A 27,289-nucleotide genomic window follows, 5' to 3' on the forward strand; every position below is an offset into this window, starting at 1 on the left:
TCAAACACATTTATTTTGATTGACAATACATTTATACAGTAACAATTTAGACACATCAATGACATTAAAATTCCAAACTGAACTGGTTTGTGTTAATGGTGAAACCAAATGTGGAGGTACAATAAAACCTGGGTTACACAGAATACTTTCAGAAATATTTATCAAAACATTATCAGCACAATATTAAAGAAAAACAGAAAATACCAGAAATATTCAGTTTTGATGAAAAGTCATCAACTTGAAAGATCAGCTCCAATGCTACCAGAGCTGGTGTACTTCCACTTTCCCTGTTTTTATTGCAGAATGCCAGCATGCACAGTATTTTACTTTGATATCAATGTAATTGTTGTACCAGTAAGAAAAACATCATTTGGTAGCACAGCACTGGTTTGTGTATTGAAGCATTAGCAGCAATCTCATTAAACTTCATTCACACTTATGAGATTCCTCCATCTGCAGTTGTACCAATTCTTGGTAGTAAGATTTGATCACATTAATATATTACAGTACCATAGATTTCCACAGCCTAACTTCAACAAACTCTGAATTTTTTTTTACTGGGGTCTGGTACTTCCTAATTTAGTTGAATGTTCAATTATAGTATTCAATTGTTCCTGTTGCTAAGGTGAACATCATTAATTGTATGCATACTTGGAACTTGATTTGTAGTGTGCTGCAGGCTGCTTGCGTTGGTCAGATTCTGACTGCTAGAACATGTCTAGAATTACCGCTCCCGTCTAAAGAGGAACTGGGTAGACTTCAGCATGTTTTACTATGTTAGAGAGGGATGAAAAGTATTGTACTTGACTAGGATATTAGGTTGATATTATGTATTGCTAAACAAAACATTCGCCCCAGCTCCACTCAATCCAAGACAGTTGCCTTGCAGAAACTGATTTTGGGACAGCTTTCTGCTCAGTCAGGAATGATTCAAATAAAAGGCAAAATGGGCAGGGTTCTGGTCTATTCATTTAATGAAGATCCCGTTCAGGTCTGAGCAGCTATCATCTCCAGAAACCAGATCGGAGGCTGGGGGAAAGGGGTAGTAAGAGAATGGGAAAGTAAAGAATCAAACTGGATGGTCTTCCTTTATTTAAATAGCTCTTATTTCCCAAAAGTCAATAATGTACACAAAAACTACACAAGTCAAATAATTGTGACAAACTGCACAGTGGTCTCAAGACTCACTGAAATTTTTGCTGCATATTCATAAACATAATCACTGCATTTGGATTGTTTTGACTTCAAGCTTAGTGGTTCTTAATTTGCCTTTAGAATTTTTCCTTTTCTGGAATTTAGTTTTAGCATTTCCATCAGCTTTTCTTCAAGTCAGCTGGGTTAGGTCACAAGGAAATACATCTACCTGAAATGCTTCAAGTATGTTCAACTACCAAGTCTATGAAAAGACAGATACAAAAGAGAACTGCTGAAGGGAATTGCATTTTCAATAACTGGAAGTCAGAGCATTATGTCTCAGTGAATTCATTCATTGAAAACAGTTGTATCCTTCTTGCAACTTATTTTGTGCTTAAGCTGACGTTATTCACAGTGTTTCTAGTGAAGTATGCTTTTAATAGAGTAGTACATGTAGAGAAAAGTCCCTGAGCAGATTACTTCTGGACGGCACTGCGAGAGCATGAGAAAGAGAAAATTCTTAAAGGTTCCTTTGCCTTAGAGAATAGTACTCATCATTGTTGTGGAAGCTGTAAAATATCCCAACTGGAAATATATATCTGTGTTTTCATTATTAGGGGACCAGAGGTTAAATAGCTCACTACTACAAGCACTAATGGAAACTAATGCACAAGAATACTGCTCCATTTTGGAGAAGATGGACTTTACACTGTGGTATTTGGTCATATTACAAATAATTATTTCCTAAACAAAAGCAACAGTTTACAAGTATCTTGAAAACAGTAAGGACTGCAGATGGTGGAAGCTATAGTCAATAAATATGGAGCTGGAAAAGCACAGCCACTCAAAGCATCCGAGCAGGAAAAATCAACGTGATGAAGGATTTCGGCCCGAAACATTGACTTTCCTGCTCCTCGGATGCTGTCTAACTGGCTTCAAAACGTTGCTGGCTAGACCTTTAAAAAGGTATGAGCTCTATAATGAACAGGTTTATGTGGGAGGGTGGAGACAGGAAGGGGATGCAGATGTATTTCTCTCATTTGCTTTCCTGGGATCTACTCTGAAGAGAACAAAGAGCTAATGAATGTAGATAATTGTACAAAGTTACCAGAACACTATGGCCTACATGGTTAAATAGTATAGACAAACCAAGTCCATGCAACTGCAGAAAACTGAAGGACGATCAGATAGAATGTGATTAAAACGATTAAAGGAATCAATAGGATAGAGCTAAAGAGAAAAATACTTACATTGAGGGGGTGGGGGAAGGAAATCAAGAATGAAGAGTCATAATCCTAACCTAAGAGCTAGGGCAGCAGAATCAGGCAATACCTTTCTCCAACAAAAAAAGGTAGCAAAATGGTACCAAGGGAAATGAAGTGGAGGTACTAATCAGCTCCTCCTCTTCCTTGCATATCATAGTCTGAACATCAAAATCAAATAGATTTAGTAATTTGAACTGTAAAATGGATATAAATAATTAGTATAAATGTGTTAGACCATTTGCAACTGCATTGGTCTCTATGATGACTTCAGACTTGACACAAAAAATTAATGTCCCATTGCAAAAAAGGTAAAGGAAGAGAGTTGATATGGCCCATTCGCTGAGACTGATCATACTGTTAGTGTGTTTTTATTTCAAATCATTACAAACATCATATTTGCAATATAAATCATGTGAATAAAACTTGATTTTTTTTTTAAGCTACATACAGCTTTCTACCAGCTCTACCATTAAAAGTTTCCTGCAGTCGCTGCCTTTCCACATTGTCAGGGAGGGCATATGAAAATGTGGTAGCACAGAGTACAACAACAGAGTAAAACTGAATTACTGAAAGTGGAAGACATTGAGGTTAAAGACTACTTGATGTCTATGTTCTGGCTGTCCAGGAGAAGAACACTGTTATGGAACACCAAATAGAAGTGCTGGGAAATAAAGCAGCAAGGTGTCACACACATGAATTAGGAAGACAATACAACATTTCCAGATGAAGATCACAATTCTGACATCTGACTACCCAAGACCAATGTACTGTTCGAAATGCAGTACAGAGTAGCCTTGAGTAGCTCCACTGTTCACTGTGCTAAAGAACTGTGCACATTTAACAAAACCATGAGGTGAACAGAATGTGGACTGCTCAACATTGTTGCTCTCACCAAGCAGTAATGAGATTGTCTGACTGCTCAAAACTCCAGCTTTGTAGCAAATGAGTGAACAACTTCACAGTGTACAGTTATAACACTTCTAGTTTGTTCAATCATAAAACCAATATCATTTGACCCATTATATTAGTGTGCTACAGAAATTGACGACAAAGCTGGGAAATCTCAGATCAGACAGTTTGCAAGAAAACTGGTGAAAGAATATTTCAGGTCAATAGAACTGTGTTTGCCAGCATTTTTTGATTTATTAAGTTTGATTTCTAGTCTCTGCAGCATTTTGCATATTATTTTAAGATTGCACAATTTATGCCAATAGAAATATTGATTGTCCAGATAGCTTATAGCTTCTGAACTCCATCAGCCGCCAACCCAAACCCTAGGCGGACTACTCAGTTTACAGGGGCATGCTGCCACAGTACATTGGGATACAATTCCTATCCTACATTATGCATTGAGAAGTGTACACAAGCTTAATATAACAAATGACTCATTGTTCCACCAAATAAATTTCTTAATGCACCTTAAAAAGACAGGTGAAAACCAAAATAGACCAGATATTTGCAAATAGTCAGATTCAGTTTGCTCCAGAGTCTGTTCAGACTAAATAGGACTGGTTGAGAAAGAGACAGATTTTGTTTTAAAAAACCCATCACGGAATACAAATCTCTGAAGATGTCTTTGTTTTTACACCTTTGGTTTATTCAATGTTTATTGCACATGACAAAACAAGCTTGTGCCATTCTCAAAGTATATTCCTGGGAAATCTATATTTATTCAATGGTCCAGAATTGCTACACAGTTGATTCCGAGAATGAATTCCTCCTTTAAAATTCATATAATATTGAACTTTAGAGTGCAGTGGATGTGCCCAGAATGATCCTGCTCTGCACTTTACATTATGTACATGATTCCAGGAAACTACTTTTCACATACAACAGCAAGTATAAACCAAAAAGCTATGAAAAATTTCAAGACTAATCTTGTATCCAAACATGAGCTTTAACAGAAAGATACGCATAAAAATAATTGTGCTATTGGTAGATATTTTCTGATCAATCTGTTCCGAGAGTTTTGGAGCAGGTGGGACTTAAACCATTACCACTGGCCCAGAGGTAGGGACACTACCACTGCACCACAACAGCCCTTAGCTGTGCCATTTGTAGTTATTTTAATCATTCTGTTCAGACATATTATGACATATATCGGAGACATGTAGGACTTGAAATCCTCAGTAGGGGCATTATCACTATGGCACAAACTGTGTTATTTGTAGACTTGTACAAACAAACAATCTAAACATCAAAGGTAGGATCATTTGTCCCAATTATGAGATAATTTAGTAATTAGGATGGCAATACCTTTATCCCAAATCCTGCTCAACAGCTGGCAAACATCCGAGGCTCCTTAAATTTTTGTCCTAGGCCCTGAAAATTTGTCTAAATAAGTAAATAATTAACTTTTTCTTTATAAATGACAAGTTGCCTTTGGGTAGAAATAGAATCTAGGCAATCACCAAAAGTAACAGCAACGCTGAAATAAAATTTTGGGAACATTACAACATGCTGTAGCAAAACAGGATTTTCTGGCTGCTGCTTGTATACAAATATTGAAGGAAGCAAATCTCTGAGCCATCTTTCAGACAGATATTCTCAAGTATCTATTATGACTCTTGTAAAGAAGCAGCTTTACTCAAGCCCTCAGCTAAAGCAGCTAATCCTTTCCCAAATGTACTGGTCTTGGAAGCTGAACAGAGAAGCTGCATTATCATCAATTCCTGGGATGAATATTGTCCTACGATGAAAAGCTGAGGAAATTGTGTCTACACTCTCTGGAATTCAAACGAATGAAAGGTGATTTTATCGAAACATCCAAGATTATGAAGAAGCTTGGTTGGATAGGCACTGAGAAGTTGTTCCCTATGGTTCAAGAATCTAGAACACTGGCATAGGAGTCGAGGAAAAGGTGTCATATATTTTGCATTGAGATAAGACATTTCTTCCGAGGATTTTGATGCTTGGTGTTAATGCTCCATTGTTGAACATACTCAAAGCTGAGGTAGATAGACTTTTGAGCTCTTGGAATCAGAGGATGTTGGTAATAGACAGGAAAGTGCATTTCAGTCATATTAGCCATGCTTGTGTTGTATGGAAAAGGCTTTAGAGAAGCCACAAGATCTATTACTGCTCTTCTCTCTCATGTCCTTCAGAGCCAAGACATTGCGAGGTGATATTTGAAAGCACTTCACAATGAACAGAGAGTGTGGAAATCTGGAATCTAGTTTGGTTGGCAGTGTTGTAATGCCAGAATTTCCCTCACCTCTTGTGACTGATGAACACTAACTGGGTTTTGTTCGCCAGCCTAACTTATCAAATTTTGACAAAATGCTGGAAGGGTTGGAATTCTCAAGGCAGACCTTTTTTGGTCACCAAGCTCCGACATGAAAAGTTTCATCACAAAAATGCCTTACATTCTGATTAGTACACCATGATTCATCACTTCAATCAACTGCAAAATCCACTCATTGCACAAGAGACTGAAGCAAAAACGAATGTGGAACATAGCCAGGTTCCCTCGTTGAAAGATAATTGGATTCAGAGAGACCAGACAAGATTCCAATCAAAATCCTGATTGGATTTAAAATAATGCTCCTTAAGTTAGTCCCGTTGCCTCTTAGTACAAGACAGTATGGTATCAGACGTTAGCAGAGTTGTTAGTGTTAAAAATATGCAATAGGGCAGAAACAGAGAATCTACGTTGAATGAGAGAAAAGGAAGAATGAGGAAAACTACCCCTTTTTCATAAGAAGACTAGAGCTCATTACCAAGACACTGTCCCCAGCAGTCGTGGATACTGGGCATTAAATGCAGCATTTATAAAGTGAATGCACCAAGGATGCAGAACAGGTTAAAGAGGCTAAATAGCCTGCTCCTATTCTCATGTACATTTGCTTATAATGTTGTGCTCCACAAAATGTTGTGCTTTAACTTGGTTATTACTGGTTACTTTGTGCTTTAATGCAATCTTCTTGCCTCATATTGATTATAAAGCACAGCATGGAATGAAGATTAGTTGCAAAAATTTGAGTAAAACCGTTTTCCTTTAATGTGCATAGTACATAATTTATGAAGACTACCAAGCATAGACATGATGTTTTCTAAAGATGCAAAAATATAAATGGCAAAAGATGGCAAAAATGACAATAAGCAACAATGGCCTAGCCAATCCAAGTGATCCAGCCCCTTATACAGGGTCTATCATTGTGAAATAGTTGCTATTGATATTGCATGCAAACCATCTGCCATTTGTGTCAATATAACAACTAACTTTCAAATTAATTCAGTTGTGAATCACAATGGGACACTGAGCATATAAAAGGCACTAATATAATGCGAGTCTTTTATTCTTCAACATGTCCATCCCAACTCCACCCATTTTGCAAAACTGCCTCAGACAGGAGTCAGTCATTCCGTTTGATGAGAATATCTGCAATCAAGACTGGCTGATCAAGCTTACATTTGTAAATATACCACTAAAAAAAAAGTGAACCAAAAACAAAATGCAGAGTTGAAGAATAAACCAAGAGAATAGGAATGGAATCAACAGCTGCAATGTGGATCAACCAGCTGCACAGCTTGCTTCTGTGTTCAAATGCCTATGACTTGGAATTGGAGGCAAGAATCCCTACATTGGCTCACATGCTACATCAAAAACAACCGAGACATCCAACATCTGGGTCAGCACCAAGAATTACAAAAATATTGAAATGAGATGGTAGAAGTCAATGAGAAACTAAAGGAAAGTGGTTAAAATTTCCACTATAATTTCTGAAATAAGAAATGTACTATAATTTGAAAAGATAAGGAGTAAAACAGAAGTCCATTTTAACTAACAACCAGATGGTTCAAATTCCATGTTGGTCATTAAAATACATCTATTACTGATCAGACTAGGTCTAACTGGATCATCGGATGTATCATATGACTGTAACACTCATCTTCAGAGTGGATTCAGCCAGATCAGCAGACCATGGCACCCATTCTGATCAAAATGGGTTTGATCAATTCACTGAACTCATCAGTATACTGTAAAGAAAAGCAGAAGCCAAAAGAAAGAATGCATTGATCCAGAAAGCAAGTAGCATAGCTGTAAAAAGTGCGCACTGTTCCTCAATTATTGCCTCTCCTTTTTTTGAAGGAGGCAATGGGATCAAGAAAGGAAGGAACAACAAGGAGTACAAAATCAGAGATAAGGGAAATGTTTTAGTTTTGGAGTATCAAAATTGTATTCTAGTTAAAACAGTCTTGAAAACAACAGTGAGTCAGCTGTAGTTAACACTGCTGAGTATGTGTTGTGTTGATTTGTTTGGAACTATTGTTTGTTTGACAGATCAGAGTTCCACTAAACATCCCGTGAGCTATACTTGTATTTACTAATCATTTACACCTTACGTTCAAAAAAAGAACTGGTTTTCTCATAATCTACTTCTGCACACGTAAGAGCTTGAATTAACTGTTTAACATCACTGAAGAAAACTTGGAATGCTTTTAGTATGGAATTTGCACTGTTTGAGATATAGAAAATGAATATCCAGACAATTAACCTTTATCACTTCCTTCACCACAATTGTGTTTTCAGAAATGTGTCTTCTTCTGCTATGGAAAAAAACCCCTAAATTATCAGTCTAAATTATTTCTCATTCACAATGAGAAATGATTTTAAGTAAACCTGCATAGCAATGCAATTATTAAGAACATGACCAAAACAGGGTGTGCCCTCAAAGATGAAGTTTGGTTGTCAAGTGAGTAACAAATAAAATGGAAATATAAAACAAAAACATGAACAGACAGAATTTAACACCGCATTTAAGAAAACACAGTTCACAAAAGTTGTTCCACTCCATCAAATAAATTCCAGCAAAATTACACAAATGCCTCAACTGCACAAACTACCCTTTGGAAAACTGTACTTCATTCTTCACAGCCAAGTTTTTTTTTTCTGGAATCATTGCACTTTAGGCTCATCATAAACTGTTCAGTGTTTGGAAGGTTGCTTTGAAAATGTAAAATTCCTTTGCTCCTCATTTATGTGATCACACTGCATGACCACAGCAGACTGATCCTCCATGTGTAGACTAGCCTGTTTGACAGAATCCCTTTAAGATCAGCAACAGCACGTCATGACACCACAGGAGTCATATCCCAGAGCTGTGGGGAAGTACAATCAGAATTCTGGTTAACACATTTGCAAGATTCATAATGTTGCCTGCATACCGAGATCAATTAGATAACATTAATGCCCTGGAGTATTCTATCTCTAGATGGTTTCAGCCCCATAACTTGTTTCTCATGGTTTTTTTTAAAAATAAAAGGAACTCAACACTGGTGTAAGTAATCTAGAAACTTGGGACCAATAAAAGATGACCATGTTATTGAACACACATACCATTATTGGATTTAGCTGTGACATTTATCAGGAAATTGCTTGCATCAGCCACAGTTTATAACACAATCATTCAGGAACCATGATTTAAAACTTGTGTTAGACAACAAGTGGCTGCAACCTCCTGGAGTGCTAATGGAAGTTTGTTTATGCTGCAGGGTTAGAACAGGATAGATGAAACATGAAGCCATTCGCTTTAGCAGAATACAGTATGAGCATTTTTAAAGATTTATTTGAAAAGCTTTTGGTTCAGTTTGAACTGAAGTCAAATGCAAGTATAGTTTCTCATAGAAAATTATTTTCATAGCAGAGAAGGAAATAAAAGTTACCTCCGTGAAAGTGTAGTTTGAGAGACTTATAGATCAGAATAGAGTCACACAGCATAAACACACCTATCCAGATGCCTTTTAAATGTTCTAATTGCAGTGTTAGGACTCTGCATATTAGTAAGAGATGAAAATTATTAAGCTTACAGTTGAGAAAGTGGTCCAGGGAAAAGGCTTCATAGATCACAGGAACGGAAATGAGAATAAGCTGTTAAGTCATACCTACAGATGTGACGGGGGCAGATTTCTCAATTTTGATTCACTAAAGCAACAGTGGTGGGCAGTAGATAGGGTTTTGTTTTGCTGTGTGTTTTGAAATCTTATAAACTATTATATTTAGGCAGTTTGGTTTGTTATTTTTTGTGTAATAAACTTCTGTTTAATTGTTAAAGTCAAGTCAGCAGACTTGTGCTCTGACTATATCTCAAAAAAGACTAGCACATTACAAAGAAAAAAAAAAATCTGTCAAGCTAGATTTTATTCTATGATCTGGGTTATCCAGTCAGACCACTAGCTGGGAGCATTGTAAATATCCAGCACTATGCACGCTATTCCAGATCAGGTGGGGTCTACCAGTGACTGCAGCTGTACTGAATTTGGGGAAATTAAACTTCATACTTAAAAATAATTATGAAAAGAAATATTGTTAAATAGTGTCAGTTTCTTACAGCATGGAACGCAGCTCTTTGGCTCATTGTATCCATGCAGGTTAGCAAACATCCTTTTATCCTAGATAGTAGGAACTGCAGATGCTGGAGAATCCAAGACAACAAGGTGCAGAGCTGGATGAACACAGCAGCCTTCCTGCTCCTATGATGCTGCTTGGCCTGCTGTGTTCATCCAGCTCTGCATCCTTTTATCCTAGTCTCATTTTGTATCTCTTGGCCCATAGGATTTAATTTGTTAAAATTTGATGTAAATGAAATGCATATGTAAATGGAGCCAAGATTGAAATACAGATTTTGCAACACGGGCACTAATGTCCTACCATTGGCATTATCTTTATATGGCTCAATTTTGAAATCTTGCCTGAACTTAGACAACTTTTGAAAAAAATAATATTATGCGCCTACTATCTGATGAGCTACATTTTTTAAGATCCTAGGGAGACTTGTCAGCACACAGCTTGATCAATTTGCTTAGCAGCGCTTGCCTAATGAATGTGATTTCACCAATTTCCTCTCTCCCTTCATCTCCTGATTTACAGCTATTACTGAAATTTTTTTTTATCCTCTACAGTCAAGAAGCAAAATATGTTAATTCCATCCACCATACCTTTATTATTTAATAATAACTCTCTAGAAGATCATCACTCACTTCGCTTACTCTTTACCTTTTTAAGTGACTGTACAAACTCTCACTATCCATTTTTACATCTCTCACATCCTAATTTCTTCCTCCTGATTAACAGTGTACTCATTCCCTGCTGTTCTTTGTATTCAGACCAATCATCTGACCTGTTACTCATCTTTATAGAGTTGTATATATTTTCCTTAAGTGCGATGGTTTCCTCAACTTCTTTAGTGAACCATTGATTTTGTGTCATCCGCCATTCAGAATAAATGCAGTGCAAATTTAGTCGTTCTGAATACGTCCCTTAATATCTGTCACTGCGTCTTTGTTAATCTATCCCAGAGCCTAGTATACCAATTCACTTCAGCTGGCTCAGCTTTTGTTCCCATGGAGTCATACTTATCGAAGGTTAAAATATACATCCTTTACCCTAACTTCCCCCTTTCAAAATAAATACAAAACTCAGTCACTAATGGGGGTAACTTTGAGTATGCAGGTAAAATACCCCTTCTACAAACTCCACAATAATTGCCTTGTGCATCGTCGATCAGACTGTTGGTTTGTAGCTTTCTACCAGGAAAAGAAACTTTTGGGATCTCAAGAGATACCGGAGGTGAGAAGGAACAGTCATCACGCACCCTTACCTTGATAATCCGGTCATTTCCGGATGTCAAAAGCCAGCCTCTGGTTACATCATAATGCATGTGAACCACATGGTGCTTGCTGTCATGGAAAGTAGCTGTTGGTGCTCGACTACATGCAAATGAAAGAGTAAAAACATTCACAAATCCACAATCAGCAAAACCAAAAGTCAAAAATCAGATGTCTACAGGCAGATCAGCATCTGTAATACTCAAACATTAAAATAAAGATCCCGAATTCGCCATTTAGTGTTAGGGAAAAAAAACTGAGGGAAACTTCTGTGCACAATCTGTCCACAGATGCACAGTTAAACCAAAAATCCACAAGTTGCTGATCTCATGTTTCTCCAGAGGGTTGGCTGTTGATGTTCCCTCAAGAATTTAATTTAAAAATGACAGAGCTTCGACTCCTTTACTTACTTTCTCCAGGAAAATCCTTAAACAAGTTACATCTTTTCTTAAAGCACAGTTGCTACAAAGCAATCTTATTTTGATTAATTATCACCCAAAGAGGACAAAAACTTTCTAAAGTATTTTTAAAATATTATTTACATTTTGCTGCCATCTTATTAGTGAAAGAAATGGTTGGAATGCAGACACTATCAGCAAAACAGAAGAATTAGAAAGTCTTTCAACTCAATTTGCTGTTATTGAGGATACCTAACATGATTGATTACTTTTCTTGATGGCATCATTCATGCTGGTGATTTTTTTGACATGGTACTAAGTTTAAAAATGATCGCAGGAAAGAGGAAGATCGCTTCACAAAAAAACTTTTTGGGACAGTTTTCTTAAAAGTCAAACAGCAAGTGTCATTGCTTTGCCACTGACTGCAAGATTCGGCTCAATTTCTGGTCTCCCTTTCGACTCAAGGTGTTTTATCTTCGTATGTTACAACCACATTCCCCCACCTTTAGGATAACATAGAACCCCCACCTCAGCATCAACTTGAAGCTTCAAGACACCCATCATCGATCATCTGAAACACTCCCCCCAAACCCCAACCCTTCCATTTTTTTTAGCTCTGCATAAAAGTTGATCATATTCACAGCCACCTGTCTTACACATTCTACAGGTACAATCACAGTTATAGGATCATGGAATCCCTACAGTGTGGAAGCAGGCCATTCAGCCCATCAAGTCTGTACCAACTCTCTGAAGTGCACCTTGCCCAGACCCCCTCCCCATAACCCTGCATTTCAGATGGTTAATCCATCTAGCCCTCGCATCTTTGGACTGTGGAAGGAAACCGGAGCACCCGGAGGAAAGCCACGCAGACACCGGGAGAATATACAAATTCACACAGATAGTCACCCAAGGCTGGAATCGAACCCCAAGTCTCAGCTCAAACCACTGAGTTACTCTGCTGCCCAATCAAGGCCCTCTCCACTGTCCAGAATCTCTACATATCTCTCGAACATCACGTCTTTCACAATATCCTCTTCAGGCAACTCTCCCAAGTCACTAACAACTCAATTTCTAAGTTTCAAACGCCTTACCCTTTAGCCCTCTAGTCAGCTGAATTCTTAACTGTTGATTTGCTTTTCAAATCCCTCACCTCCACCTTTAATGTCCTTATTTGCAGGAAAAATTTAGAGTTTCTCCAATTTTGGCCATGTCCACTGGTCGAACCCCATCTTCATTGCCTAAAGTTACAAGGAAACCCAGTTTCATCTACTGAAAGATGGTACGCACAAGAACTATATTCAGTTCTTCTATACTTCTATATATTCAGCGCTATACTGAAGTATCGATCTAGATTAGTGTGTTATTCAAAGCAATTCACAAATTTTCCAGCTGAGCTGTGACTGCTCAGTAAATTTGATTCCGTGCACAAAATGGCCCCTCTCAATTAAAACTGATCTTTAATTTGAAATAAAGGCACATAACGTAGTTTGGAATCATCACATGTCTAAGGTACTTTTCCGGTTTTGATGTGTTCCAGACATTCTCCATCAAGTGGAGCTTAATCAAAACCAAGCTGCCTATTAATTATGTCGACAAAAGATGGGGAATTGTAAGCCGGTTAGCTTAACTTCTGCAGTGGGGAAATGCTCGAATCTATCAAGGAAGAAATGGCAAGACATCTAGATACAAATTGTCCCATCGAGTAGACGCAGCATGGGTTCATCAAGGGCAGGTCATGTCTACCTAATTTACTGGAATTCTACGAAGACATTATGAGAGCAGTAGATAACGGGGACTCAGTAGATGTGGTGTATCCAGATTTCCAAAAGGCATTCGACAAGGTACTGCACAAAAGGCTGCTGCATGAGATAAAAGTGCGCGGCATTACGGGCAATGTATTAGAGTGGATAGAGGATGGGTTAACTAACAGGAAACAAAGAGTGGGGATAAGTGGTTAGCACTGCTGCCTCACAACGTCAGGAACCTGGGTTCGATCCTGCTCTCGGGCGACTGTCTGTGCGGAGTTTGCACATTCTCTGTGTCTGCGTGGGTTTCCTTCCACAACCCAAAGACGTGCAGGCTAGGTGGATCGGCCATGCTAAATTGGCCACAGTGTTCAGGGATGTGTAGATTAGGGGGATGGGTCTGGGTGGTATGCCCCGAGGGTCGGTGTGGCCGTGCTGGGCTGAAGGGCATGATGATGATGATAAAAAAAGAGTGCTTTTCTGCTGGCAATCAGTGTTGGGACTGGAATTGTTTACAATTTACATAGATGATTTAGAGTTGGTGACCACGCATAGTGTGTCAAAGTTTGCAGAAGACACGAAGATGAGTGGTGGAGCGAAGTGTGCAGATCACTCTGAAAGTTTGCAGAGGGATATAGATAGTTTAATTGAGTGGGCAACGATCTGGCAGATGGAGTACAATATTGATAAACGTGAAGTCATCCATTTTGGTAGGAATAACAGTAAAAAGGACTATTATTTGAACGGTAAAAAATTGCAGCATACTACTCTGCAGAGGGAGCTGGGTGTCCTTGTGCATGAATCGCAGAAGGTTCGTTTGGAGGTGCAACAGGTAATTAAGAAAACAAATGGAATTTTGTCCTTCATTGCTAGAGGGATGGATTTTAAAAGCAGGGAGGTTATGTTACAGCTCTACAGGGTGCTGGTGAGCCCGCACCTGGAGTACTGCGTGCAGTTTTGGTCTCCTTACTTGAGAAAGGATGTACTGGCACTGGAGGGGGTGCAGAGGAGGTTCACTGGGTTGATTCTGGAGTTGAGGGGGCTGGCTTATGAGGAGAGACTGAGTAGACTGGGATTATATTCATTGGAATGTAGAAGAACGGGGGGTACCTTTGTAGAATCACAAAATTATGAAGGGAATACACAAGATAGAAGCGGTGGGGGGTGGGGGGAATGTTCCTACTGGTGGGTGAAACTAGAACCAGAGGGCACAGCCTCAAAATTAAGGTGAGCAGATTTCGGACTGAATTGAGAAGGAACTTCTTCACGCAAAGGGTTAATAATCTGTGGAATTCCCGGCCCAGGTGAAGTAGCTGAAGCATTCCCATTGAATGTTTTTAAAACAGAGAGATAATACCATTACTGTTCAAAATATTAAGGGTTACGGTGAGAGGGTGGGTAAGTGGAGCCAGGGCCACGACAAGATCAGTCATGATCTAATTGAATGGCGGAGCAGGCTCAAAGAGCCACATGGCCTACTCCTGCTCCTGGTTCCTATGTTCTTATACCACCACTTAAGTTTAACTGTAACTTTTCACTATACTTACTCTTCATCTGTTATTGATTCAAAGCAGCCATCACAGACCCTTACTTCAAACTCAAATCCCATCAATGGAATGGAGGACCGCTTTGAGCTGCACTTCCCACACAGAGCTTTCCCACATTTTCTGCAATGGTGCTAAAGGGAAACAGATAAAGACACAGCATATTACAACCAGGCCTACCACAGATTCATGAAACAAACAAAATCTGTATTGAAATTTGGCAAAAAAGCTTCTAGTCCTAGCTGAAGCTTTTCAGGCTGACAAGTTTAAATAATGAGGATAGAACATATAGCCTAAGTTTGTATGCCCCTGAACTCAGAAGATCCAAGGATGATTTAATTGATGCACTTAAGGTAATTAACAAATCTGAAAGGGTTGACGAACTAATTTATTTCCTGGGAAAACATGGACAAAAGGCATTCCCTCAAAATATTGTTAATTTGTTCAGAGATGAGATCAGGAAGCAAAAGCAGTGGAAGTCTGAAATTCTCTCCTCCAAAAAGCTTTTCACACTGGGAATTAACTAAAAATTACAAAATGGGATTGAGAGAATTTTGTTAAAACAAGGATATTAAAAGGTACTTGAGGTAGTTTGAAGTTTAGAGTTCAAAGGTGAATGACTCACTTATGTTTCTCTGTCTGAAAATATTAGAATAATCTTTTGTTGAAAGTAAAATTATGTTGACTATGGACTCAGGAGGTGCCGTAAGACTAGAGAACTGCAAACATCACAGCCTTGTTCAAGAAAGGTTGCAAGGATAATCCCAGAAATTACAGACCAGTCAGTTAAAAGGAAAGCTTCTAGCATTAATAATTTGGGATAGAATTATTGTCACAGAGAAATGTGGGTTGATTTGGAATAGTCAGCATGGATTTCTAAAGGAAAAGTTATGTTTAACCAAGTCACTGCAGTTTTTTTTTGGAGATGTAATAGAAAGGCTTGATAGTAACACTGTTGACAAGTTGTACATGGATTTCCAGAAGGCATTTGACAGTATCACACAACAGACTTGAGAACAATTGTAGGTCACGGTATTAAAAAGGACAGTAGCAATGTTGATACAAAATTGATTGAGATATAAGAAATAGAGGGCAACCATCAATGGTTATGTAATGGCCTGGAGAAAGGTTTCTAGTAGAGATCCTGTGGGGCCTATACTTTTCCTGATATTTATTAATGATCTGGATCTTGGTGTGCAGGAGACAATTTCAAAGTTTGCATATGACATGAAACTTGGAAGAATTGTAAACTATGACAGCGTGGAACTCCAAAAGGACATTGAGAAGTTGGTAGGATGGGTGGATGGGTAGCAGAGAAGGTTCAATGCAAAGAACTGTGAGGTATTGCACTTTGGTGGGAAGAACACAAAGACAATACAAATAGGGGGTACAATTCTAAAGGGAGTGAAGGAGTAGAGGGGCATGGGTGAACTCCACGTGCAATCGTTGAAGGTGGCAGGACAGGTGAAGAGAGCTGTTCATAAAGTGAACTCGGCTTTATTAATAGGGACATAGTACAAGAACAAGGTGGTGATGTTCAATTTGTATGAGACACTTGTTGGACCTCAGCTGGAGTAGTGTACAGTTGTGGGTGCCACATTATAGGAAATAAGTGATCGCATTGGAGAGATTCCAGAAGCAATTTACTGGAATGAGGAATCAAGGAATGAGAAACTTCAGTTAGGAGGATAGATTGATGAAGTTGGGACTGTTCTCCCTGGAGAGAATGCAGTTGAGAGGAGGTTTAATAGAGGTTTTCAAAATCACGAGTCAGCTGGTTAGAGTAGATAGGGAAAAGTTGTGACCACTCGTAAAGGAAGAACGAGAGGGCATAGATTTAGAATGACATGCAAAAGGAGCACGGGTGATGTGAGAAAAATAAAATTAACACAGTGAGTAGTTAAAGTATGGAATGCACTTCCTGGAAGCAGGAAGGCAGGTTCAATTGAGGCATTCAAGACAGCATTGATTGATTATTTGGACAGAAAAAGTGTGCAAAAAGAGACTGAAGCCAGGTAATGAAGCTTATTTGAAGAGCTGGAGGAGACACATTGGGCTGAATGGCCTTATTCTGTGCCATAAGAATTCTGTAATAATCGACTTGAATTCCAACCAGGAGCCAGATCGGACTTGGAGTGTTAACTTTGTTTCTCTCTCAACAGATGCTGCCAGACCTGTTGAGCTTCTTTAGCACTGCCAATTTTATTCAAGTAAAATTGACTGACAGCACAAATGAACATAAAATTCACCTATGCAACCTGCACAATTTTAGACAGATTAAATTTTTTGACCCCTAAATACGAAAAGCACAGTTGTAGTAGCTTTGCTGGCATATTTCATCTGCTGAACACACTGACACAAAAGATCATAATTAGAAAAGGTCATTAAACTCATCACAAGCATGTGTTGCTCATTTTGTTTACTTAGGAATCAAACGGACCAAATTGATCAAAAAAATCGGTTCCTTGAATGAAGCAAAACAGTTAAGAACTAAAAGCAGACTGCTTGCTTTACTGAGCAAGATGTTGACAAGTGTTCAGAATGTTATATTCAAAGGTTGTGTCTTACTATGCTAGATCAGAGATGACTGTCAATTGTATGTGGTATTACGATTAGGAAACAATATTTTTCAGGGCACAGACAGAAGGATCAATTTTGATCTTGAATATGGAAAACTGCAGCACGAAACTGCATTTGTGCATCTGAAGAAGGGTCTAGACCCGAAACGTCAGCCTTCCTGCTCTTCTGATGCTGCTTGGCCTGCTGTGTTCATCCAGCTCTACACCTTGTTATCTCTGATTCTCCAGCATCTGCAGGTCCTGCTATCCCCAAAGACTTTATGACTAATCTGTTTGAGTCAGGTGAAATGATGATCAAAGCAGCTCTTTCAATTTTCAGTTACACAAAGACAACTGAAATGGAGCACATCTGATGCAATTGCTGAGCTTGGTTATGTTCCTTCACAATATACTATGGGACCTTCCTACAGACAAGAAGAACAAAGTTACTCTATTCAATATACTTGGCATTCATTCTGAGCTGATTAACTCTGTTTCTCATGTGAAGTAATTTAACTCAAACCAAATTGTCACCATAACAATAAAAAGGTTGTAATATATGCCCAAACCAAGAACAGTAATGGCTAGAATCTGTAGCTCGCACATTACACACAACACCATTCAGAGTAGCATCGTTTTAATCAAATCCCAAAGACCCCAAATCAAGGATATTTAAACTGTCAACTTTATCATACTTTCCTCCACTCTTCTTTGTCTCTCTCCCTCCCTATTAATTTCCATCACATCCCCTTTTTTGCTTCTCCTTTCATTTCCTTCTGTTTAATTTCAAGACTCAGGAGAGTGAACAACAGGCAGAAATAAAAGAGCAAAAAAAAAATGGCTTAGAGCTCAATGGGAAGGAATGCTGGATATTCAAGCTCAGAAGGACTGTTTTTCTGACTACTTCATATGGGCTTACTAAGTTTCATCAAAAACTCTCTTCCTGCTTTCGCCAAAGACAAGGTCAATGCTTCTCAACATACTAAAAAGCCATTGGTTAAAAACAGCTCGAGTGCCTGTGGGAAGTGAGATTGCAGTAACGCAAGTTTTGAGGTCTGTCATTGAGGATACAGAGTGACTGAACACCTTGAAATATTCAGTTGAAGCAGCATGGATTTCTAAAGCATACACAATGGTCAGTGAAACTGATTGAATTTTTTGAAAAGAAGTGAAAGAAGTCATGGAGGAGGGAAAGTATACAGATGTTAGTTATTTGGACTCTCCAAAGATATTTCATAAAGTCCCGCACAAGAGACTGAAAATCACATATCCAAGTTTACCAGTAGCACAAAATCAGTGTCATTGAAAGCAGCATAAATGAAAGGATAAAATTGCAAAGTAGTATTAATAGATTAAGTGAATGGAAAAAAAAAAAAATATTTTATCACAGGCATGTGTGAGGTTATCTACTTTGGCCATTCAAAGGATAGATATTTTTAAAATCATATTAAATCAGAAGCAGGGCATTTAGAGGTGGTTTAGGGATCCATGTACTTGGATTAAAATGTCACAATCTTTAACACAAACTTCTGCCAGGTGCAGAAAATAACCACATTTAGAGGAAACTTACAGCCAGGATTTTCAGGAGTGAAGTTACAAACATTTCTATATAGAGTGGTAGAAGTTTGAACTTTTCTTAAGCAAGTGGCAGGAATACAAAATCAATTATGAATTTAACAAGTGAGATTGATTGGATTTTGTCACATAAGGAAGAGGACAGAGAAAGTGAGAAAGAAGTCTTTAAGAAGTGAATTCTAAAGCTTAATGAATTGGCCACTGAAGGCAGGATCACCAGCCAATGGTGGAATAATTAAAAAGTAAAAAGGCCAGAACTGTTGCCAAGCATGGGGATTATAGATTTGGTGATTACAGAGATATAGGGCTGAGGGGGCGGGAAAGATTGTAAAACAATTATAAGAATTGTAAAATCGGAGTGTGGTTAACCAGGAGTCAATGTAGATCAAAAAGCACAGGACAGACGGGTGAAAAGGAGCTGCTTTGAATCAGGATGCAGGGTAGCAGTTTCAAATGATCAATTTTGGAAGTAGAACAAAGAATGCTAACCAGAACAATGTTGGAAAAGTCTAATTTAGCAGTAAGAAAACATGAATGAAGGCTATAGCAGCTGGTAAGTTGAGGCAAGAACACAGTTAACCAAATTTACTGATGTGGAAATAGGCAGTTTTACTGATGGTGTGGCAGTGCGGATGGGTGGTGACCTTCATTTAAATACGACAACAAGGTTACAAAGTTTGGTTCAGCCTCAGGCAGTTGTTAGTAATAGAGATAGAGTCTGTGGCAAGGGAGTAGAGTTCATGGAGGGATCAAATATTCTATTTCCAGAAATACTGGTTGCAGGAAATTTATTCTTAACTGTCAACTTGTCTGTCTGATATCCAGTGTAGAGACCATCAAGCAGTCAAGAAAGGTGGAGGTGATAGAGAGTTGGGTCATATCTGTGTGAACGGGAAAAGTGATTTCAGATGATTTACATTTTCATTATAAAGAAGGCAGGATTGTTAATGGTGCTTTAGAAGTCATATCCTTAAGTCCAGTTTTGTCAAAGTAGTGCCCGTCATACAACTTCTCTGATAGCCACTTATTGGTTAATACTGCACCTCCTGAAATGGTGAGTACAAAATGAAAATGCATAGTAAAAAGTGAAAAACATCTGTACGGACAAGGTTTTCACTTCAACAAAGAGAAACTCAAGATTGTGCTTGGAATACTAATCTGAAAGTTACTTTATTTTTTTCAATGCATAGGCACTAGAAAAAAAAAAGACTATAATCAATGATGTCACACGAAACCATGGATGATTCAGTTCTAAATCTACTTCCTGGTGGGAGTCAAAAACATTGGCCATTTCTTAATTTGTGCAAACTCAGCTTTGGAGCATTTAGTTTGCCATTAGGGTAAAATTCACAATTCTGTGCAATCTTGCAAATCAAAAATTTCAGTTAATTGCCTACTGGTAGGGCAAAACATCATTTACCATTGTTTATGGTTCAAGGAGGATGAATGGTGCAAAAGCCGTAAATTAGGGAAACACTCATCCACTCAATACATGCTAAGGTATCTCCCTTGTCTTTTGCAGCCTCATATCAGATATTCTCACGTAGATGTGTCCTCCAGGGAGGGGGAACACAACTTATTTTACTCTACGCTAATTTGTGACAAACCACGATCACATAGTTCTTCAATGCTTTGTCAGGCTGCCTTAAGGCAGAAATACTGAATGGAAACAAAAGTACTTGGGAAAAGGAAAGGAAGGCCAACAGAGCTGTTTTCAATTTCCAGCAGATAAGTGCAAAAATCTATTGGCAAAACCAGAATACTAAAACTGCTTTTTGTTTTTGCTCAAAGGGTCTCAAGAAGGACTGATACTAAAAAAACAAGCTAATGGTCCACTTTAGGTTTGCAAATACCACTCAGAACATTACCTCTATTATGAATAGTCAGTCTTATTACACTGATCACCTGAATAGGCATTCACATTTTACCAATGTATTGTTACCAAAAATAGTAGCTCAATACAATTGTGAGCCTATTTTCAATTCAAAGCACCATTCTACATTATTCCAAATACAAAAAATCATTAGCTGTCTTTTTTTCATTGCATTGTATATTATTAGTTCTGCTCCCAATGAGGCATAGATGAATTCTGATTTCCAATAGATTATTGGGGCAGCACATTTATATTTGGCTCTGTATTACGCAAACTTTAATGCAAATTAGAGAACTTACACTGGAGGCCACCTTACAATAAAATAATTTGCATATACTTTTTTGTTCTTACATAGTAAATGTTGCATACCTGTCTCAAGCCAATTTTCTTACTGTCCCACATTTGTTTGAAGTTCCAGAAAAAAGGCTGGTCACATTTCTGGCAGGAATCACTATCTAACCAATCAGGAGTCTAACATTAAAATGGACAGAAAAAAAAAAGAGTTAGTCGATTAAAGGCAACTCAAAAGCTTTAAGTTCAGGGTGTAAGCACTATTCAGGTAAGCACTCCTGGATGACCATTAGAATTTGAAATTAAAAAGGGAGGATTGTTCTGCATCCTGTTTTGCCACTGATCACAAGGGTATTTCATTGCAACCGTCTGAAGAGAGCACAGGACTCTGATTCTACAATGTCTACTCCAGTAATATTGGAATACAAATACTGTTATAGCCAAGAGACTTCAATTTTGCACTTCATTTAGATGCATTGAATCCAGCAGTTTTCAATAGGGCCTCTTGACAAACTACATTCAGACAGACATGTAATGTTCCAGAATGGAGCTTGAAAGCTGTCACAATTGATCTACAACTTTCATTCAAACAACAATCTTTCTTGTCTGACCCTAGCACAGAATACAAATTTTTTATTGGCTGAAAACTGATCCAATGTAATGTTTGTCAGTGGCCCCAAACAAACCTGAAGCTAGTTGTTTGCATTTTGCATTAAAATAAAGCAGAGGGTCAAAAACACTCACATTTATAAAGCATTTTTTCACAACCACAGGATATTCCAAAGTGCGGTGTAGTGGCAGAGGCATTCTCTTTGTAGTGGAGTCAGTCTTGGAATGTAGGAAATGCAGGAGCCAATAAGGATTTATTGCTCTGAAGGAGATAATGGTAAGCTGCCTTCTTGAGCTGCTGCAGTCCTTGGGATGTAAGGATACCCACAGGGCTGTGAGGGAAGGAATTCCAGGATTTTGACATAGCAACAGTGATAAACTGCTAAGACAGGATGGTGTGAGACTTCAAGAGTACCACGACCTGCCAGATCCCCTCAAACATCCTTGTGCATTCAAGTGATAGAGGTCACAGGTTTGCAGAGTGCTGTCAGAGGATTAGGTGGACGGAGAGAAGATAGTAAATACACTACCACCAATCCTACATGAAAATATGGCTTCATCAACTGAAAAGCAAGAGGTAAGCTAGACTAGCCACTCCAAATATGCTCTCTTGTATTTTGCGAGTCAAGGTCAATCTCCACATACAAACCAGAAGATTATCAAAGTACAGGAAAGAAAATACTGGCAACACGGGAACATGTGAAGGTGGCATGGCCCTTTCCCAAACCCTCACTTAAAGAATGACATCTGCACAATCATTATATCTGCTTTATCCTGGATGCTTAATACAGTATTCTGAAAGAATGCAGCAAGAGAAAAGAACTAAAGCAGTCATGCATCGAGAATATGAACATCCAGCTAGTAATTCTGAGCACAGAGGATGAACTACATTTAAAGATTGAAGACATCACACATCCCGCTGCGGTTGATTAAATTAAAAACATAGCTCCAAAACAAAACTAAGATATGGAGATGGAAATATCGGATTTAAGAACGAGGCCAGCTTTAAGCACCAGAAAACTTGCCACTTTGAGCTGTCAGTTCAAGACAATGCTGCGCTAAGAGAGGGTACATGTTGTGCTCCGTAGCCACTTCATATTGTCAATACGGAGGTATAATTTACAAATTTCTTCCAAAATAGCCATAATGCAAATGGAATTACCATCAACGTCTTATGGTAGCCCTTGACAAAATTTTCTCCCCTCCCTCGAGAATACAAACTCCATTTATCTTTGGACTCACAAATGCAAGTTACACTCAATGTCTCAAGAAAAGGCTTTCATCACTCGCAAGCCTTGACAATGTGGAAACTGTTTCAAATTTCTTTTTCTGTGTCTACTTGCCAAATTTTTATGTCCTTGTACAATTTTCTGCTCACTTCACAATTTACTATGTCTCTTTGCTTATTAGGAAGTGTTAAAAAAAAATGTTAATACCATTTATTCCCAAATACAGGGTAATTTACCTGTGGAGTGAAAAACTGGGGGCATCGCTTGTCACAGTCAGTCAGTTGGAGAATTTTCCTTTTACCTCAACTCGTGTCTGCCAGTTTCCCAATAATACAAAAACACAAACATCTGGAGGATTCAGGCACCAACGGTCAAGTCTTTCTGCCCTCCAACTGTTCACTGGATGTTTTCCATGACTGTATTAAGCTGCAGTGTAATTCAATGTCGCTTTTAATTTTTTTTTGTGTGATCTCTTCATTTCCACGCATAAAACTGTTAATTTGTTTTGCATTGTATCTTAAAAGGAGAGAACTTGTGAGTAGACCCTGCAATTCTTATGCACTTACGCAGCTTTGAGGGAACAATGCTGTAAGCTGAATTCAATGCTCTGGGTCAGACACAGGTGTTTGCTTCATAATAGGTTTTACTGAGATATTTGGAGGCGGATGGGGGAGGGGTTAGTGCAATGTTAAAGGGGTAACTGCTTTCAAAAATCATCAACAAGCCAAGGAAAGTGGAGATGTGCACAACATTAAGACTGCATAGTTTCCCAATGCAACCAGCTGTGTTTTCTGTTTGTTCAGACCTAAAGCACCAGAGAAATCTTTTCTCCTGTAAGGCCTTAACCGTTGGGAAATTTAGCCCAGTTTAATTTTAGGTTTAGAAGCCAAATATTTTGAACATTTCAGAACAGATGCACACCAAGTCAAATGTCTGACGAACTTATGTTTCATCTTACAGATTATAATTCACCTCCACATCCTTTCCCCGCACCTGCAAATATCCACAGTCACCTTATGGGTTTCAGTGTGTACATGGAACAGCATTGTTCACTGCAAACCATGAAAAGCCACGAACCTGAAAAGACTTGCATTAAATTGAGGGACAAACTCAAAATGAAGGATTATATTTTGGGTACACAAATTTTTGATTAAAACAACTAAAATGCAAGGGTTTGTGAAAAAAAGTTGATAACTTCTAAGAAAATATATTCATAAGGCAGTTTTAAACAATCCATTTGTTAATACACAGTTTAAACAAACAAAAACTTATGCTGTTTTTTAGCATGCGTGATCCAGCACGTTAGTCCATTTGCTATTTATATTAGGAAGGACTAGTTGTGATGGGAAGCTGTTGCTTTAATGAAACCATATATTCCAGTTAGAGCATATGCTTGCTATAAGTCTCATATGTACATTTTTAAACTGGTATCTCTGCCCTCAACACTCCCAGATACACTTGCTTCTGACTGTTTTTGCTTCTTTCATCGGTAAATTGCCAACAGCTTTATCACTGCTTGTTACTCTCTATAGCCTTATTTGCTTGATGGCAAAGGAACGACATCTACTTGCAGCAAAGAAAACTATGCTCCGAGTATCTAAAGTCAATTCAACTATACTACAGTCCTGATTTGGAACACAACTAAAAGGGGACAGAGGCAGGTAAATAACTTAATTGAACTGCCGCTCCATACAAACACCTGAGCATATTAGTTAACAGCAGAATGTGTGGAGTGCAATATGTAATGCCAAATCTCATTGCTCAATCAGTGGGAGTTTTCTTAATTAGTGCACAGAGTAAGTTAACCTGAAGTACTTGGAATTATGAAATAGTTAGATGAATACCCACAGCACTCTCGCAAACTAAAGCTACATTTCTTTTTAAACCCATGTCCAGACTAGTCCAAAACATAAATCACCACACTTAAAATTGGCACTACTGGACTGGCTAAAAGGAGCCACAAAAGCATACTGAATGTCTCTAGTTCCCATGCTCTGTGCTTGTTTATTTGATGGGCAAAGTGCCTGTATTCCTGAATTGGTGCTCCAGAGATTACAAATTCAGCAACAGAAACTTCCAGACACAGGCCTCTCATTCAACTATTCTTTAACAGGTACACTGGAAAAACGATTCATCATTTCCAAAAATCCAGCATTGTTTTTCTTGTTAATGATAAATATCCTGACCCAAGCTTTAAAAGATAAAACCTGTCATTTAAAAAGTCTAAATACGTTGAAAGCTGTATTGTACAAATATCACAGTAACGTTCATTTAGTTGAATAAGATCTTTGATACTTTCTCTTGGGGGGTCAGCTGGATGTCTAACAAGCACATTCAAGTATTGAGAAATCTACATAGAGCCACAATTTTGATTTGGACATTTAACCAAGGCAGAAGAATGCAGAAGCAGATTAACAAGAGCCAAAGCTTTAGGGCAGAAAAGTGTTCAAGATTTGAGCGAGCTAAATCCAGAAAATGGGAGTACTGTCCAAGTTCGACAGTTTGATTCCAATTTAAAAAAACCTCAAAATAAAGAGTTGATTTCAGTGAAGATGGACCTTAAACTATAAAATGAACATGACTGCCCTAGTTCCCAAAAGGGAATGCACTTGACTGGTCAAAGAGACAACCTATTCAGTTGAAGGGAGTTAACAATTGAGGAGCTATTATGCCAATCACTGCAGTTTTTGGTCACTAAATAATTTGAAGTAGTTAAAAGAGGGGATTGGCAGAGAGATTACGGAGGGACGCACGAAATTTACTGGTAATGGAAGGCAAAAAAAACTACTGTAATAATGACTGAGCAGTGACTGTTAAGAGCAAAGAATAGGAATTTCTCACATATGTGCAGGAGAATTTGTCTCATTGGCATGTTTCTTGCTCAACAAGGGAACAGGCAATGCTCGATCTGTTGCAGGTTCACAGTTCCTTTAAAGTGGAGTCACAGGTAGATAGGATAGTGAAGAAAGCATTTGGTATGCTTGCTTTTGCTGGACAATGCATTGGGTATAGGATTTGGGAGGTTTATGTTGCGGGTGTACAGGAGATTGGTTTGGCCACTTCTGGAATACTATGTGCAATTCTAGACACCCTCCAAAAGAAGGATCTTGTGAAATTTGAAAGGTTTAGAAAAGATTTACAAGGACGTTGTTAAGGTTGAAGAGTTTGAGCTATAAGGAGAGGCTGAATAGGCTGGGGCTATTTTCTCTGGGGTGTCGGAGGCTGAGAGGTGACCTTATAGAGGTTTATAAAATCATGAGGGGCATGGATAGGGTGAGTGGACAAGGTCGTTTCCCCGAGGTGGGGTGTCCAAAACGAGGGCATAGGTTTAAGGTGAGAGGGGAAAGATATAAAAAGGGACCTGAGGGCAAAGATATAAAAAGGGACCTAAGGGGGAACATTTTCATGCAGAGGATGGTGTATATATGGAATCAGCTGCCACAGGAAGTGGTGGAGGCCGGTACAGTTACAACATTTAAAAAGGCATTTGGATGGGTATATGAACAGGAAAGGTTTAGAGGGATATAGGTGAAATGCTAACAAATGGGACTAGATTTATTTAGGATATATGGTTGGCATGGACGAGTTGGACCAAAGGGTCTGTTTCTATGCTGTTTCCATCGCTATGACTCTAGTCCTGGAGAATGTTATGGATCAAATGGGAAACATCTTGGGAATAGTTATATCATAAACTTCAGATTAGTTATGGAAAGGGGCTAATTTCAGTGAATTGAAGAGAAATCCAGGTTAATTCAGGGTGAATACTGGCAAGCCAAAATGTAAAAGAGCTCAGATGGACATTTCAGAGATGCTTTGGGTCTACTCTAAGTATACTTCCAGGGGAATAGGTGGGCAGCCAAAGCCAGAGCGCCCAAGGCAAAGAATTTTGACTCGGATAAAGGCGAAAAAAGTAGTGGATGTCAGACATCAGTGAGATAATACAAGGCTGAATGTAATAAGTGCTGAAATGAGGAAAGGAGATCTGGAGACAGATCAAAAATAAAACACTGGCTAACACAGCACAAATCCAAAGATCTTCTAAAAAGCACATTAACAGTAAAAGGATAGTCAAAAGAGGAGAAGGAATTAGGGAGTATTAGTGGAGATGGAAAACAGAGATGAGATATTAAATGAGTAGTTTGCATTAATCTTTGCACCTAGGTCAAAGCTTCAGCCAAAGCTGTGGTAAACAGTGGGTTGCCAGGATACTACTAAAAATATATAAAGACAGGTAACTGGACAGCTCAAAGTAGATAGGTCATGACGTTCAAGTGGGATCTTTCTCACTGAGCAAAGTCAGTGTAAAAGTCACAGCAATGCTACTGCAATTCTCCTCAGAAACAGGGCTGCTGCCAAAGAACTGGGTGATTGCAAATATAACATCCTTGTTCTAAAAAAGGACAGGTAAATTACCCAAGAGCTGAATTGCTCTTGCAAGAGCAGGTACAGACATGGAAGGTG

At 38.5% G+C, this 27,289-nt stretch overlaps 1 protein-coding gene across 2 annotated transcripts in view; it reads right to left on the reverse strand.

Moving 5' to 3' along the window:
* Positions 1-1,069: 1,069 nt before the first annotated feature.
* wdfy2 (WD repeat and FYVE domain containing 2) overlaps positions 1,070-27,289 on the reverse strand; it is a 51,400-nt gene continuing 25,180 nt past the window's right edge. Inside the window, exons 9-12 of one of the 2 annotated variants that reach the window (XM_020510815.2) lie at positions 21,069-21,170; positions 14,697-14,827; positions 11,000-11,108; positions 1,070-8,501 (exon numbers count right to left, since the gene is read on the reverse strand). In XM_020510815.2, the coding sequence (XP_020366404.1) occupies positions 8,472-8,501; positions 11,000-11,108; positions 14,697-14,827; positions 21,069-21,170 (372 nt within the window). In that variant the 3' untranslated portion in view covers positions 1,070-8,471. The remainder of the gene's footprint in view (positions 8,502-10,999; positions 11,109-14,696; positions 14,828-21,068; positions 21,171-27,289) is intronic. The other variant, XM_048602578.1, reaches the window with a different exon arrangement.

This window comes from Rhincodon typus, chromosome 11 (genome assembly GCF_021869965.1).
Source record: "Rhincodon typus isolate 14 chromosome 11, sRhiTyp1.1, whole genome shotgun sequence".
In the NCBI taxonomy this organism is placed as follows: Eukaryota; Metazoa; Chordata; class Chondrichthyes; order Orectolobiformes; family Rhincodontidae; genus Rhincodon; species Rhincodon typus.